This window comes from Penicillium solitum (assembly GCF_028829755.1).
Source record: "Penicillium solitum strain IBT 25940 chromosome Unknown utg000008l_segment0_segment0, whole genome shotgun sequence".
NCBI classification, from domain to species: Eukaryota; Fungi; Ascomycota; class Eurotiomycetes; order Eurotiales; family Aspergillaceae; genus Penicillium; species Penicillium solitum.
This window is the reverse complement of record NW_027072127.1, coordinates 4,299,721-4,315,938: the sequence shown is the minus strand read 5'-3', so window position 1 is coordinate 4,315,938 and position 16,218 is coordinate 4,299,721. Positions and strand designations below refer to the sequence as shown.

The 16,218-nt window shown below is 50.0% G+C and overlaps 7 protein-coding genes across 7 annotated transcripts; 2 read left to right on the top strand and 5 right to left on the bottom strand.

Moving 5' to 3' along the window:
* Positions 1–289: 289 nt before the first annotated feature.
* Positions 290–2,239, bottom strand: N7455_010928 (uncharacterized protein; the record flags this gene model as incomplete). The annotated part of the gene is made up of 1 exon (XM_040953011.2): positions 290–2,239. The coding sequence occupies one exon, from the start codon at positions 2,237–2,239 to the stop codon at positions 290–292; it is 1,950 nt and encodes a 649-aa protein (XP_040816502.2).
* Positions 2,240–2,388: 149 nt separating this feature from the next.
* Positions 2,389–3,791, top strand: N7455_010927 (COP9 signalosome complex subunit 6; the record flags this gene model as incomplete). Its single annotated transcript, XM_040953063.2, has 3 exons — positions 2,389–2,737; positions 2,805–3,281; positions 3,340–3,791. The coding sequence occupies 3 exons, from the start codon at positions 2,389–2,391 to the stop codon at positions 3,789–3,791; spliced, it is 1,278 nt and encodes a 425-aa protein (XP_040816647.2).
* Positions 3,792–4,044: 253 nt separating this feature from the next.
* On the bottom strand, positions 4,045–6,289 carry N7455_010926 (OSTA/TMEM184 family protein). The gene is made up of 6 exons (XM_040953111.2): positions 6,143–6,289; positions 5,944–6,094; positions 5,575–5,869; positions 5,391–5,516; positions 5,173–5,322; positions 4,045–5,107 (listed from the first exon to the last, which is right to left on the bottom strand). Exons 1-6 carry the CDS (start codon positions 6,180–6,182, stop codon positions 4,328–4,330), a joined length of 1,542 nt encoding a protein of 513 aa, XP_040816505.2. The 5' UTR covers positions 6,183–6,289; the 3' UTR covers positions 4,045–4,327.
* A 378-nt stretch (positions 6,290–6,667) lies between these two features.
* N7455_010925 (SAP domain protein) lies at positions 6,668–8,461 on the bottom strand (the record flags this gene model as incomplete). The annotated part of the gene is made up of 1 exon (XM_040952976.2): positions 6,668–8,461. One exon carries the CDS (start codon positions 8,459–8,461, stop codon positions 6,668–6,670), a length of 1,794 nt encoding a protein of 597 aa, XP_040816620.2.
* An 839-nt stretch (positions 8,462–9,300) lies between these two features.
* On the bottom strand, positions 9,301–11,808 carry aguA (alpha-glucuronidase; the record flags this gene model as incomplete). Its single annotated transcript, XM_040953086.2, has 1 exon — positions 9,301–11,808. One exon carries the CDS (start codon positions 11,806–11,808, stop codon positions 9,301–9,303), a length of 2,508 nt encoding a protein of 835 aa, XP_040816379.2.
* Positions 11,809–12,656: 848 nt separating this feature from the next.
* On the bottom strand, positions 12,657–13,214 carry N7455_010923 (60S ribosomal protein eL30; the record flags this gene model as incomplete). Its single annotated transcript, XM_040952956.1, has 3 exons — positions 12,657–12,752; positions 12,935–13,089; positions 13,145–13,214. The coding sequence occupies 3 exons, from the start codon at positions 13,212–13,214 to the stop codon at positions 12,657–12,659; spliced, it is 321 nt and encodes a 106-aa protein (XP_040816624.1).
* Positions 13,215–13,523: 309 nt separating this feature from the next.
* Positions 13,524–15,075, top strand: met2 (homoserine O-acetyltransferase; the record flags this gene model as incomplete). The annotated part of the gene is made up of 2 exons (XM_040952901.2): positions 13,524–13,560; positions 13,613–15,075. The coding sequence occupies 2 exons, from the start codon at positions 13,524–13,526 to the stop codon at positions 15,073–15,075; spliced, it is 1,500 nt and encodes a 499-aa protein (XP_040816382.1).
* Positions 15,076–16,218: the final 1,143 nt, after the last annotated feature.

Genomic DNA, 16,218 nt, shown 5'->3' with positions numbered 1-16,218 from the left:
GGACGTCAATTAATGTAGGTTAACGAGTATGGATCATTTTTCGTGGTATAACTGCGGGCAGATGATCATGACTCCGGAAAAATACATTTCTTCACCGCTGACCCGAAACAGGACTAGGGCTGGCAGAATTCCCTCAATGCTTCCCCGCGTGGACGCTAAGATAACAATACGCAGATCTTTACTTTGTACTCCGACAATAGACTATTGAACTTCAAATTGCTTTAATTGAACATGAGACTACATAACAATCATTGAGCCGTTTCATGTGCTTTTCAAATTTATTGTAACATCATAGTCCGGCAGTCACTACCTGAGCACCGCCAGATTGCACGGGTCCCCAGGGACCCTCATTCACGCGCTGTTGTAGCGTTCGCATGATATCTTCAAACCCTTCAACCTGCCCATCAGTTTCTTGCAACCGGCTGTGCAACGCTACGAGAACGTCATGTTTCGCAGTGGCAACTTTCCAGACGACACTCTGGGAATCACCAGCACCACCCCCGACGAAGTCTGCGTAAGAGCGAGGTGGCTTGAAAAGATATGGGAGAAGGGTAGTCAGGGCAGGTGGAGTGAGAACTGCCCATGCTCCTGAGGTGGGGAAGAATCCATTAGTGGCCGGGGATAGCTGACCCAACTCCTCTTCGGAGGGCAATTGGAACCGTGATGAATTGGCGTTGGCGGGTGCTGAAGGTGAGGGTTTCCAGTTCGCTGTGGTAATAGCTTTCATAAAGGTTATGGCAGACAAAGCAATATCTTTCATCACTAGGACGTCGGCAGCACCCACCACATTGTCCCAGAAAGTGGGGTGTTGGTTGACATAAAGGAAGTAGAGGATGCGCGCTGCAGCTGCTTCGCGGTCCCAGTCAGTTGGAGTTGAGCCGGAGGTGTTCAAATTCATTGAATCAGTAACTCTAGTTCGCAGAGGTCCGTGGAGAATTTTGGCCAGAACATCCAGAGCTTCGCCGTTTGGAGGATTTGTGGGAATTGCGAGGACCGGGTTGGCACCATGTTTGCCCGCTTCTACGAGAAGCACTCGGGGGAGTGAAGCTAAAATAGCAAGGTGACCTGTGGGTGCTTCACCATGTGCCCATTGCGCGGTAGGAATGGCGAGAGACCTGTTGATGCGGGAGATAATCCCGTCAAGTAGGGTAGAGGGGTTCTGCAACAAGTGGTTGGGATACATCTCGGCATACCGAGCCACATATGCCATGACTGGGCCGGATAGGTAGAGAAGATCTACCGCGTCCAGCTTGGACTCATCGAGATAATAAGTCAGCACTTTTGAATGCAGTTTGTGTTCGACAAGGAAGTCGAGGGCAGGGGACGAGAAAGTCGAAGTAGACTGCACATAGCTTCGAGCGGCGAGGCCCGGTCCATCGATCTCTAGCAGCTCGCGGAAGAAGTTGAGCAGTGTCATATGCATCAAGACATCGCTCACTTGAACCATGTGACAGGTTGTAAAATGCAGGAGACTACAGCTCTGGTATTTAGCCTCGATCTCCGGTACTTGGGCCGTTGAAATGATATCCCAGCGTAGTTTCCCGGCTTTCACCAAGAGTGTCATTAGCCTGCCCTGTGCGAGCGTTCTTTCGCGTTTAGAAAGACCACCAGGGGCATCGCTCTCGAGGCTACATAGCCCGAACAATAGACCGTAGACATCCTTATCAGTGAATACCCTCCTCCACAAGAGTCCCTGCCCTGTATGACTTTCATCACCGGTATGCTTATATTCTCCATTTTCCAGGTGATTGGCGACGTCGACCTCCAAAAGCGCCCATAATGTGTCGAGTGCAGCCTGTGCAACTTCGCCCGAAGATGTTGAAAGCCACAGCTCCACGAGTGAAGCCACCAAATCTGAATCGCCTGCAACTACGGCAGCTTCACTGTGTTTTTGCCCGGCTTTAGCCAACAGCGAGAGAGCTAGGAGATTGATTGGTGGTGATGGGGCCTTGAAGCCAGCGACAAGATTGATCGGAGGATCGATAGATTGGAGGTCAGTGAAGGTGAAGTAGGCGGTAGCTCTGATTCCGAGGGTTGTAATAGGTGTAGGGTCTTCTTGCAAAACGGGAAGCAGCACAGCAATTTGCGATAGAAGAGTGGCAGGGACCGCAGGGTCCGTGGATTCAACTAGTTGCAACTTCAACTTGTCGATGAGAGGAATGTCCAAGGCCGTGGAGGGGTTCTCCTGGACTTGAGCGAGGTGTGATCTCACTGCATCGAATGTTGAAGGAACTGACATTTTGACTTCTTCAAATATCTTCAGTTCTTCTGAAAACCATTCACAGCCTTAAAACTCAAATGCATGCCTTTGTGACAGGTAAAGCTTGCCCTTCGCGCCGCGGGGAAAGCTCATGCGCGCCTCAGGCATCAACACCAAACCAACCAAACATGACCGCATCAACCAACCGTATCTACTACTCTGTCCCTCACCAGAAGTTCGTCTGCACCCCAGGATTACAGCCTACGATTATGGAGCCTCCACAGAGTCTAGTTTCTCAGAAGTCATCCGATTCGGGTCTCCATATTCAGCTACACCCTCTCGTTCTCCTCATTGTCTCCGACCAAATTACTCGACACGCTGCCCGACAGCAACATGGGCCGATAATTGGTGGTCTCCTAGGCCAGCAGAATGGACGAGAGATAACACTTGAGCATGCATTCGAGTGCCCGGTTACTTGCGGACTGAACGATGAGGTTATTTTGCCAGCAGCATGGTTTGAAGAACGTCTTCAGCAGTGTACGTGGAACCCCTCACACGACCCATTAGGGTTGCCCCTACCCAGTACAAACTGACCATATTATAGTCAAGGATGTGCACAAAGACCCCGCTCTCGACCTTGTTGGATGGTGGTCAACCGCGCCATCGACCGGGCCGAATGACGCCCATCTCCCCCTCCACCGACAGATCCTCCAGGACTACAACGAATCTGCCGTCTTCCTCGCCTTCCACCCCTCACAGCTTCAAGGTTCAAGTTCAAATGGAGGCAAACTTCCCCTGACTGTGTACGAGAGTGTCCATGAAGGCGAGCCTGCTCCCGATGCAAGCAAGGACATGCAGGTTGATGGCGAGGAGCCAGTGGTGAACATCAGATTCAGGGAGCTGCCTTACTCAGTAGAAACAGGCGAATCAGAGATGATTGGTATCGATACTATTGTTCAGGCGTCAGGCACCGCTTCTTTGAATGCGACACAGGAGCCAACCAAGCGCGCACAACAAACAGAACAGACAGAGTCAAATAAGCAGAGCTCGCAGGTTGAACTCTCACAAGAGGAGGAGGAATGTAAGTTTCACTGTCTTCAATACAATTACTGGATAGTTGATACTGACCGATTGAACAGTAATCGCAAGCCTCAGCACTCGTCTCAATGCCGTTCGCACACTCGAATCCCGCGTTTCCCTCATCAAATCCTACCTCTCCAGTCTCTCAGAAGCAGATTTCAGCTCAGACCGATCGAAGGACAATACATCCGCCACCAAGCTGTCACACCCAATCATCCGCAACGTCAACTCTCTCCTCTCACACCTGTCCATCCTCTCTCCATCAGAGCAAAGCACCTTCACTACCGAAGTACTCTCGCAAAGCAACGACGTGCTATTGATCTCGCTACTCGGTCAACTCGGTGACAACGTCAAGACTATGCGCGAACTGGGCCGCAAATCTGCAGTCGTTCAGGCTACGCGTCACATAGCTACCGCGCGCAAGGATCCCGCCATGCTCCAAAGGAGCTTCAATGATGAGTTCTATGGCCAGGGTGGACGTGGGGTTCCTAGCAGTGGGATGTATTCGTGATACCAGCCATTTCTTCAGTGTTTCCACGATCAGCCCATGAAAATACCCCCCACAATGGCAATGTGCCGGATCTTGGGCCTAGGCTTTTATTTGCTTTGCTTAGATAGTATTGCTTTCTAGGCCCATTTTAAGGCCCTTTGAACGAGATAACGAACTTTGATATGATTACCTTTTTTTTCATTTCCCCATATTCAATGGTGATACTACAGGTCGGGTCCAGACAATACTATACAAACAAATGTAAACCCATAGCAATGCTAGGAGCATGTGCACCGATGGGAATATGAAAGATAAAGAAAAAGAATAACACAAAAACAAAAACATGCCGCTATGAAAACAGGCGGGTATCCATACCTATCCAAACAACGGGACATAAAGAGAAGTAAAAGCGCAAAAATCTCGAAGTGCTCGTGGGTAGCGTGAGGTAAAAAGAGTAATACGTTTGCAGCTCAATGGCAGAGGAAACATGCATATCAAAGCAAGCCCTGCCAATATGAGATGTATATGCCGGGTCATAATTGTATCATGGACATAGATCATAAACGATGGTTGCCAGGGTACGGGGGAGGAGGATGGTAAGGATCCGGCATGGGCATAGGGACTTGCTCGCGGAGAGGACCATCGGATGGGTAAGGATGGACCGGCGATTCTGCGTGCAGATGGTCATGACTGTGAACCGAGGAATCCTCATAGGGTGACGGGCTTCGCTCGTAAAATCTAGACGATCTAGACGGGTTGTGGACATGGCCATCTAAATCCGACGCATACGGCGAAGTGCCCGTGAGCGCGATCTCGGGATTGGGTTGTGCGTGAGCGAGAAGCACCTCGCCCTCTTCGTAGGGCGTGTCGCCATAGCGGTCCGTTCGGGCTCCGGGCATGGCCGCTCCAGCGCCATGGTAAATCGTTCCATGTTGGGTGAGTTCGCTGCCCTCTTGGGGTGGCTGGAGGCCGAGTGACGTGTCTTGTGGCTGATAGCTGGGGTCCAGCATACGACTTTTGCGGCCGACGAACAGCCAGCGGGCACTTCGACCAATGGCTTTGAAGAGGTCAAGTGGGTTCATGGCGTCAATCAAGGCCCGTATGCCGTAGCGTCCACCTTGGTATGCGGACTTGCCGTTGCCGTAGAAATCGGTCACTTCACTTGACTGGTTGGTGAGGATGTAGGTCTTCCATGAGAAGGCCCAGAGATGGAGTATACCGAATATCGCCATTTCACAGTTGATCATCAGCTCCGGGAGCCCAACTTTGAGGTCATTCAGTGCGATTGTATCAGTCGCTGCGATGGCGCCCTCGGAGACTAGAAGGCTGATGAGTGTCTAAAATGCGAGAACACGTTAATAAACCACTTTATAAGGAGACTGTGCTAAAAAAAAGAGCTTACCGACTGCCAGAATGACAGGAAAATAACGAGCTTAATCGACAGGATCTTCAAAAATGGCTGATGTTGCTTAATGTCTTGGCTGGTCTGGTGGTAGAACTGGATCAGGCAGTACATGGCGATGGAGACGGAGACCGATTCAATGACGATGGTCTATCAATAGATTGTTAGCGAACCGACTGAGGATGAAACCAACGAGTTGGTCACCGCTTCGAACGTACCCAGATATGCGCAAATGCGGGATTCAGCGATTCTTCGCAGTACACCCCAAATGCCTGCGTGGCCACTGCAACGATGGTCATAAGAACGCGCATCACACAGTATTGGAACACCCCGACCCAAACAATCTGTACAATGATCAGTTCCCTAGAACTCCTCAACATCTGCCCAAGTCCATTATCTTACATTGAACCATGTCAATCCACTGCGCGGAGTCCGCCAGATGCGCTCGCCACCACAGCATTTTTGAAGCCAATTCAACGGCCAGAGCCATTTCTTTGGTTGGATTCCACGGAAGTAATCCTTCTGGCTGTGTAGATCCGGGGCGATGTAGTGGCACATGAGAGAGAAGAAGGCGGAGATACAGAACGCTTCGTAGCAGTCGCCGAGGACCTTAAAGTAGACGGAGTCATGGTAGAAGTATATGCTGAGCCATGCGACAATGGAATAGACGGGGACCATGAATAGGATACGGATGATACTGCGACGGAGAGGAGGACCATGTCAGCAATGCTCGGATGACGCGTTAACCGCCATGGAGAAGGGAGGACTCACTGTCGCTGTTCGATCGGCTTGCTGTAATGTGTGGCATGTAGCATAATCAGAGCCAAAGATACAACACAGGCGATGATGGCGCAAGCGCCGCCCACCAGGAGCGCTAGGACATGAAATGTAATGCCGCCATCCCAGAGTGCGACCTCCTCAACTGTTTCCGATCAGTCACTGTCAAGTTATTCAAGGAGGGGCAACACACTTGTTTGGGACTCTGTGGTATTACACACTGGCCAGCCCATGATGGCTGGTAGGGTGAAAAATGGCAAAAGAGGACTGTTGATGGAGTGAACCCTGGAACCGTTTTTCTCCCCTTTATCTCTTATCCGGATCGACAGGGGAAGACGCCACCGAAGATCAAGAAAATATTAAAGAAGCAACTATGTTGGATATCCATACGCAAGACACGGATATGGCGTTCTCTTGGCTTATGCACAACCTGTCAGTTCTTGAAAATCTGCCGATTTCTTAGGGATCGTCGGAAGCTGAAAAGGCTTAGTCTTTGATCTATTTTTATCTGCTTGGCTCTTTGACAGCCACTTGGAGTGGACCGTCCACATATATCTTGGTCGAATGAGGCTGATAATATCGTATAACACTGCCCACTTTGGATACTTTGGATTTCTTTCATGTTGATTCTTTTCATGGCATTTTGCAGTCACTAATAGTTTATTGTACATGGCCAATAACAGTGTGGCCCAACTGCAAGATATTTTTAACCGAAAGTTCAGGAACGCCATGAATCCCCACGCCGTCCGCCGCGTCCCCGTCCACGAGGCCCGGCACCAGATCGAGGTCCAGGTCCAAATCGTTCAGGGCCGATGTCCACGAACTTATCATCATCTTCGAAAGTAATTCGCCGCATCTCATCACCACCACGGCGTGGGAATGTGCCCTTCTGAATCAGCTCGTCGAATTGATCTAGACGTTTATCGGCGACGGGTCGTGGAACGGGAAGATAGTACAGCTTGGGCTTTGTAGTGGTAGATTCGAACAATTCATCCAGAGGCTTAAAACCCTGTCCTGGTCGTGACGGAGCCGCGGGAGCCGCGGGAGGCACGTTGGAAGGGCGACGGTCAAACTGTTCAATATCCCGGCGCGGGCCCAAGGGAGGAGTACGGTTGAAACCTGATTCACGTCGTCCAGAGGGAGTGGAGCCCACCTCGGCAAGAATAGCCGTGGTTCCATCATCAGATGTCTCATATCTCACTTCCCAACGGGCAGCAGGGCCAGCGCGGTCTCGGGATTTCTCTTCTGTTTCAATCCATTCCTTGATCTTCTCGTCGGGGATAAAATCTGCTCGGAGATTCTTGCGATTGCGTTCGTTGGGCCACACAGTCCCATGAACGGCAGAACGAACCCGCGAAGCTGCTGCGAGACTGGTGAAGCTCACAAAACAGTGGGTTTTGATAGAATCGAGATAGAAGTCAACGATGGCATCGGAATCTGTGGTCTCGGGGGTGGATGCGAGGCTGGCCAGGTGCTTGCGGAGTGCAGCCGGCTGGAGTGGGCGCATGAGGCCGTCGATATAGAGGGCAGAAGTTGCAGCGTGCAACGCGGGGGTGGTGTCCACATCCTGCATTGTGACGTCTCTCGGGGGAGAGGCAGGTTGGGCGGATGCACCGACAGGTGGAAACAGGTTGCGGAACCGAGCGTCTTGCTTGGTGGGGGTTTTGTGCGAGTCGGTTTGCGTCTCAATGGGTTGTTTGTCTGTGTGGTCCTCCGCTGCTTTTTGGTCTTCAGACTTTAAATCACTGAGCCCCTCGCCGCGAGAAACTGACACCTCATCGTCTTTCAGCAACGCGCGTGGGGTTGCTTCCTTCGCGCGGGCCTTGCTATTTGCAATTTCTTCTAGAGTAGGAGCCGGGCTCTGGCTGCGGCGTTTCCGTTTGCGTGTATCCTCCAATGCCTCTTCCACTGGGAGAGGTGTCGATAACCCGGTGTCAACCTCAGATGTTTGGGCAGCGGAAATCGATTTTTCTTGGGTCTTCACGGGGTCCTCGTTCTTCGCATCTTGGGCTCTCTCATCCATTTGTGGCTGGGAAGGTGCAGCTGTAGGGGTTTGATCTTCGGGGGTAATTGTCTCTGTTTGTGCCTCCTCCGCAGGCTTTGCGACATCTCCAACTTTTTGCGATTTTACATCGGTTGCCGAAACTGCCTCTCCTTGGGTCGACTCATCTGCTTGTGTTTGTCCATCTTCAGCTCGATCCGATACTGACACAGGGGCTGTTGTTTCCTCGGGTTGTGAGATTGGTTCTTCCTCTGGTTGTTCAAGCTCTTCATGTACTGGTTGTTCGGGCTGAGACTTTTCATGTGAAACAGCATCTGGCGCAGATGGCTGTGATTCGGTGGATTCTTCTGCTGGGGCCGCTTCCTCGGTTGTAACCTGGTTTGTTTGTGAGTCAAGCTCAATCAATTTGTCAATGAACTGCTGCTTGAGGCGGAGGCCGGTCTGAGGGACGCCACGCTTCTTGCACTCGGCCTTCAAATCAGCCACTTTCAACGATGAATAGTCACTCATGATGACAGACTCTTCGCATCAAATGTCGATGTAGAAAGCAAAGTTTGAATGAGATGAAATCAATTGCTTATATCAGAAAGAATAAGACAATTGGTTGTAACGCAGGGATTGAATCTGGGGACGCGATGGAAATGCGCGCCGATGATGTAGGATGCTAGCCACATGTGGACTAGCGTCACTCTTGTCTGAACAATCCATGGGATGCAACCGGAAACTACAACTACAACTACTATAGGTACGTGCCTCTATATCTTCAATCATTTAAGTAAAACAAGTATTAAAAAGATACCTATTTGAGAGAGATCTAATAAAAAAAAGTACTTGGTCTTAGTCCAAGCACATACATTGACTATATATAGCACTGCAAGGGAGGCTTGATAAATCAGATGCGGCTGAAGTCAACCAGCATTACTATAATCTATAGTTATCAATGGCAGTTCACTGACATTGTCTACAACTGTGGCCAGGTGGTCGAGTTTATATATTTCCAAAAAGTGAAGATGCAGCAATGCCACTACTCTCATCTGGAAAAAGAAAAGGGCATTGATGAGACGTGAGGAGCTGTTTACAAGTGAGAGGATGGCTTTGCCTCCGGGCTTAACTTGGGACCAGCGTTTTTGGTGGATGGGAAGTTTTCTAATATTACACATGTAGAACAAAGCGCACATTATTTTCTTTGAATCAAGTCGTGATGTTACTTTTACCAGCTTTATTACTATCACCCTCCCCCGCATATTTTTAATTGTCACACTAGTAAGTGGTTAGAGTGAAACACTGCACTTGGAGAGACAGGCAACATGAATATATTCATAGTGATCTAGTCATTGGCAAGAAAGGCTCTAATCTACAATACCCGCTGGCAGCAAAGCCACATAGTCCAACGGTGCCGGCTCAGTCCCATCAGGCATACCAACAATCTTCAAAGTATCACCCTTGTGAATCTTGACACCGCGGAACTTAATACGAATCGCCGAATGCCCATCCAAATAGATAGAAGGTGTGTGGCTAAAGGTATCCTCACTATTGCCAACCCATTGGCCGATTTCCTGATTATTCAGATAGACCTTCCACTGCGACTGGCCACCGTATACATCGTAGTAGTTCACTGCAAGGTCATAGGTGCCAGAGGGAAAGTTTATTTTGGCCGAAGCGGTGCCAGCTGTAGTGTTGGAAGTTGTGACAATGGCAACCGAACTAGAAGCCGTTTCGAAGGGGCTGACGGTGTAAGTTTTGTAGCCCTCTAACTTCATGTCTTCCGCTTCGAGGCGCCATGGGTGGTGGCCGACCCGCTTGGCTTGATCGGGGATCCCGGAAAGATTGTAATAGAAGTCATTGATCGCATCTCTCCACACAATGGAGTGACCGCTCTGGTAGTCTAGGAAGTGCCGAGTATGGTTGTATCGCTCAGTATCAATTTTGTCATGAAGTGATTCCCACTGCGTAAGGAAGGTCTGTGCAGTTTCCGCCCCGCTGTAGTGTTCGTCGTAGAAGTGTTGAATAACGGTCTTCCCCGAGTGTAGACGGTGGGTGTATTTCACATGGTGGAACCATAGTAGAAGATTGTCTGGTGTGGTGTCGATGTTTTCATACATGGCAGCGATTTCATCCGGATACTGGCCTGAAAAACCTGTGCCGTTTGCCACTGTCCGATCCATTCCAATGCTAGTTTGGTCTGCGCGGGTCCATTGGCCCCATCCATTGTTGTCTTGGGATGCAGGGTTGGGGCCGTAGTGAGTGTATAGAATATCCGTTAAAGTCTGGATGCCCAAATTCCCACTGTATTGTTCGTAGGCGGGCCAAGATTCCATGGACATGCGAGTGATGGTGTCAAGTACCTTCCGGTCAAGCCCAAAGGTCAGTCTGATCCAGTCTTGCAGAATGTCTTGGGCATCATCTGCTGGGTTCCAAGCTAAGCGACCATAGGCATATAGATTTGACATAGACAGGTGGCTACCAAGCCAGGTGGTGTTTGTGCCCACGTTGACAACAGCTGCTGATCCGCCTAGTTTGCGATTGAACCGTTTACCAGCCACGATATCGCGAACGAGTGATGACTGGCCATCGACGCGGAGGTCAGAGTCTAAGATCGTCTTCCAAAGAGGAGCAACATAGACCAAATGCGACTGTTGTCCAAGATATTCTTGCGTAACCTGCAGTTCAATGGCCATGCTGGTGTTGAACAAATTTGCAAACAATGCCGATGCTGGCTCACGGACCTGGAAATCAATAGGCCCGTACTTGATTTGGATCACCACATTGTCGTCGAATTCGCCATCTAGATCCTTGAAAAATTCCACACCAGCCTTTGCACGATCATCCGTCCAGATTGATTCGTTCAGCTGGTTGTAGACAAACGCGCGATACATAACAATGCCACCGTAGGGCTGAACTTCTTTGGCGAAAAGGTTGGCGGCATCTGCGAGCGTTCTGTTATATGTCTGAGGGCCCGGCTGCCCCTCCGAGTCAGCCTTGACCAGGTAGCCAGCCATGTCAGGAACTCGCTCATAGACCTGGGCTGTAATATTCGACCACCACTCGATAACAGATGCATCGAGGGGATCAAAAGTGCTGAGTCCTCCATATGTTTGAGGGGATGCGAAATTGAGCGATAAACCGACTTGTATACCGTATGGACGGAAGACATCAGCGATTCGAGCCACGCCGTCGAGATTTGTGGAATTCAAGAGGGCAGCATCCGCATTGACATTGTTGATAACGACAGCATTGATTCTGATCGAGGCCAACAAACGAGCGTATTCAGCAACACGGGTTAGGTCGTCGACGATTTGACCGTCCTTGAAGAAGATAGAAGGGCCACCATAGCCGCGTTCGATTCTTCCATCCATGTCATCCCATTGATTGACCCAGCGAATAGGCGCAGAAGGATTAGATGCATAGGCGACCTTGGAGAAGTTTCCCTGTGCAAGCATCGACAAGTATTCAAAGGTGCCATAGAGAGCACCCCTCTCGTTTTGTCCAATGATTTGAACGTTTTCCCCCTTGGTATCGAGCCAAAAGCCATCTTCTTCCAGTTCGGGTACATCTTCCACCGCGCCACAGACTTCCCGATATTGATCAACCGTGCCAACGACAACCGAGGAGGATGTCTTGCACTTGTTGTGTGTGACTTGCACACTCTTCCCATAAACACCTTTGAGACCACTTTGCAACTCCGTCCCCGCGACATATACCGGACTTGTCTCAGTCACGTTGAGGGTGACGATACTCGAAGGGATGTTGGAATGACATTGGCCTGAACAGGGTAATGATGCATACCGCAGCCAGCCTTTGAGACCGTCCTCAGCGGCTGCAAAGCCCAAGGAGGTGAAGAAGAGAAGTGCACGCATTGTAGCCACAGATTCTGGTCCGGGGGAACATATATCTAACCACCCACTGCAGATCAAGTTCCCCCTTTATATGGAACTGGCTGCGAACATCGGGAGACTCGCCGGTGGCACATAGTTCTCGGAAAAACTTCAGGCTAAATAAGCAATGCGTCAAAGCCAAGCAATACAGGCTATGTGTACTTATACTATTTCCCCGCAAAGATTGCGGAGTCGTGTGGGGGTGGATTTGGCACGCAAATAAAGGCTGAATTTCTTCACGCCTAATGTTGACAGAGCCACCAAGTAGTAGGGTATTAACTAGGTTCTACCTCGGAGAGACTCGAAAAAAAGGACCCAATCGGGAAAAAGACGTGTGGACACCTGTATATGGAGGGAATCTAGGATTCACGTTGGAGTTTCGAACCTGTGTGGGTTCAGATTGTCAATCCATCCGAGCTTTTTCCGAGTATACCCAGCTTTTTTCGAGTATACCCAAGCCGCAATCCTTTTCATAATAATATATAATCCTGTTGGTCACTTGGTGTAGCTTGAGGCTAGTAGGTAACCAACATGAAATAGAGATCAGCGGAAAGAAGCCCAATAAGTACTAGACAAAGCCTAAGTTGGACAGGAACGGGCGGACTCATGATAACGGAATGCATTTTGGGTGTTACATTTTAGGCTATTCTACGAAATGGCGGACATCGTCCGAGGATGAGCGCATTTAACAGTGGTAAGTATCTTGGCCCGCTTATCTAGAATATGCCTAGTTTAGAAGATTCGTAATTCATCATTATTCGTGGGAAAATTTTTGTTCAAGAATGGTTCAAGATTCTATTTTTGTTATGGCTCGCAACAGGGCGATACGCTTAAGCGTCACGGCTCAGGATGTCGGAGTCACCGGCATCGAGGATAGCCATGGCGGAGCAGCGGAAGAGCTTACCGCAAGCGGTACCGAGCTCAATCTATAGGGCGAGTTAGTCCAATTCGCTCTCCGGGATGCCTTGCGGTGATCCCTTCGCTGAGCAACTTCACTCTCCGAAGTGGTAGTTTTGACCGACTTCTTCTCCGAGTAGTGTAGCTGATCTGAGGTGCGACAGCCGGTTTTTCAGGCTGCCGACCCGAAGGAAATGGGAATGGAACGTACGTTGTTGCCGTTGAAGTGGTGAACGGGGGTCTTGGCGAGCATGGCGTAGTACTCAAGCTCGGACTTGCGCAGAGGAGGGCAGTTTCCGGAGATGAGGACGAGCTTGGCCTTGCCAGAGCGGAGAGTCTTCATGGTGGACTTGGTACCCATGGTAACTGAGAGAAGTTGTTAGCGAATTGCTCATTTGTGCGATTGAAACGACCTGCGTACCCTTGCCAGACTTCATCACAAGCGCAAGGCGCGAGGAGAGGGTGTCACCGGACTTCTTAGTCTTGACCATTTTGAATGTTTTGAGGGGTTGGCTCGTAAGAAGGTTTGTTGGATGGTTGGCTACAGAAGAAGAAAATTCGCACAGATAAAAAAAAGGTCAAGTGTGGAGCGAGCCCTAGCCCCACGTGATACTCTACACGTGACTAATCACCGCTTTATTTTCTGCCAGCGGGACCGGAGGCCAAGTTATTCCAAGGCTGCGGGGTTTTTGACTCACTTGATTTTGCTACTACAAGTACATCCTGTTTTCAAGTTCCATTTCTTGTTTTTTTTCTCTCCTTCATTTTGCATATTGTTGCCTGTATTTTTTTTTTTCACAATGGCTGAAACTAGCAGTGCCCCTGCTGCGCAATACCGTCAGTCTATCTCCCCCATTCTTACCTACTGAACGGCTACTAAATCCCGTAGAGAGAGTCGATTCGCAACCTGAGAACCCTTACGCTCAGTTGATTGAGGATCAATCGATTGCGATCATCCCTTCGTTCAAACTCGAATCCGGTGTCACCCTTTACAATGTCCCAGTCGCATACACTACGCGTGGAACACTCGCCCCCAGTGGTGATAATGTGCTGGTGATTTGTCACGCTCTTAGTGGCAGTGCCGATGTCGCTGACTGGTGGGGTCCTCTTCTTGGTGGTCCTGGCCAAGCATTTGATGTCTCTCGGTTCTTCGTGATCTGCCTGAACAGTTTGGGTAGCCCGTACGGAAGTGCAAGTGCTGTAACCTACAAGGATGGTAAGCCTGAAAATGGCTACTATGGACCCGAGTTCCCCTTGACGACTGTCCGTGATGATGTCAATATCCACAAACTTGTCCTGGATGACCTCGGTGTGAAGCAGATCGCTGCGGTGGTCGGAGGATCCATGGGTGGAATGCTCACCTTGGAATACGCATTTTTCGGCAAAGATTATGTACGAGCTATTGTGCCAATTGCGACTTCAGCACGCCATTCCGCATGGTGCATCAGCTGGGGCGAGGCACAGCGGCAGAGCATCTACAGTGACCCGAAGTATGACGATGGCTACTATGCATTTAACGACCCGCCCTCCACTGGCCTCGGTGCAGCTCGCATGTCGGCGCTCCTCACTTACCGTAGCCGCAACTCCTTCGAGTCTCGGTTCGGTCGAAATGTACCGGATCCAACCAAGCCGCGAAACATCAACGGCACCGAGAAGCTCCCCACTCCCCCGAACGAGCACTGGGCCATCCACAACGACGGACACCGTGGCGGAACAACTTCACGCTCGGAGAGCAGACAAGGATCACCGGCTCCCGTGAACGAGGCCGAGGTCCAGTTCATGGATCCGCAATTCTCTGGCACCAAGACATTCGCCCCCGAAGTCGACACAAAGCCCAAGCTGACTGCATCCGGCCGTCCTCGTCCACCGACCTACTTCTCTGCACAGTCGTATCTTCGTTACCAGGGTGATAAGTTTGTCAAGCGATTCGATGCCAACTGCTACATCGCCATGACCCGCAAGCTCGATACGCACGACGTGTCTCGCCGCCGCGGCAATGCCAGCGCCGATACTGACGATACTGTCCTCGAGGCCCTCGGACGCGTACAGCAGCCGGCTTTAGTCCTTGGCATCGAGTCGGATGGTCTGTTCACCTTTGCGGAGCAACAAGAGGTTGCCGCTGGCATCCCCGATTCTCGCCTCAAGCGCATCGATAGTCCCGAAGGCCACGACGCGTTCTTGCTTCAATTTGAGCAAGTTAACCGCCACATTGTCGAGTTCTTCCATGAAGTCCTGCCCGATATCATGGCCAAGTCCAGCGCCGATGGTGCCGCTGCTGTGGCCAGTGTCACTAAGCTGACGAAGAGCAGCACCTTCGGCGAGGCCGAGGTGGAGGATATCACCGCTTGGTAAAGCGTTGGAATCACCCACAGTTAATGTCAGGCGCAGTTCTTTCTGCAGCCCATCCCATGCTCTAGTCTGGGTCCCGAATCCCGTGGAGGGGTCCGCGACCGGATAGATGTCATGGCGCATCAGGGGAAGTAGGTTGCCGTTCTTTTTTCCGTTCCGCCAGTCAGGGAGATGAGCATCCAACTGCCTCTCCCGTCTCTCACTTGGCCCTTTTGTCCTTGTCCGAGAAGACTGTCAAAGAAGCATCCAACTGCTCTCCATCAGACCCGCCCTCTGGGTCAATTCCTTCCGGGGGGTAATACTCGCTCCGCCGGAGGTGATGGGTCCGTATTCGGTATTGATAGCCATTGGTTATCTTTGCGACACGCATGTCGCATCGTTTAAATTAAAAAAAAATAGAAAAATAGAAAAATAACATCTGGGTATCTGGATAACTGGATATCTGGACATAATATGTGTATTCATGAAGACTTCATTAGGTGGTTGGTACTCCGTATGTTGTAAATCCAGTTTATACTCCAATTGAAGTCCCCACAACTGAGTAAAATAAGAAAGAAACAAGCCCATGGATTTGAAAGTGGGAAAACCAAAAAAGGGTTTAGGACTGTTAAAGATAAGTTGGCCCGAGCTGAATGGTCAGGAACAAGATTAGGTGGCGTGAGGCTTGAAGGTCCAGCGCTATTGAAATCCTGTACTTATGTTGATGGGATATCCATGTATGCTACTTGGGGAATACTAGATAACTACTCCGTATTTTATTTCCTTATAATAGCTATCAATCCAAAGACCTGTCTAGATGTTCCCAGGTTGGCGCCAAAGGCCTAAAGGCCCCCCCCCAAAGGCTCCCAATGGATTTTGAGTCACCAAACACACTAATGTACATGGGTCTAATTACATATGTGGGCGCTTAGACCCTTTTTCATATACCATTTTAATGCCGAATAGGATTGGATACTCATGTCTTAGATTTCCTAAAATTCTAATTTTGATTCTAATGTAGAAAAAAAATTAAAAAAAGAAGAAAACCAGAAACAGAAGACCCTCTAAGTGGATATGGGAGGTGTTGGTTATCTCCTTAGTGGACTTGATATGCCGATCTAGCCCTGTTGGCCCTATCGTCTTTTTTTGTTTATGCAGACTAGCTCC

Bases quoted from the DNA above. Each gene is read 5' to 3' on its own strand.
- N7455_010926 (XM_040953111.2), bottom strand. From the start codon at position 6,182: ATGGGCTGGCCAGTGTGTAATACCACAGAGTCCCAAACAA. The intron at 5,870-5,943 runs GTGAGTCCTCCC...TCTCCGTCGCAG, and splicing joins AAGCCGATCGAACAGCGACA to TATCATCCGTATCCTATTCA. The intron at 5,323-5,390 runs GTACGTTCGAAG...ATCTATTGATAG, and splicing joins CCGCATTTGCGCATATCTGG to ACCATCGTCATTGAATCGGT.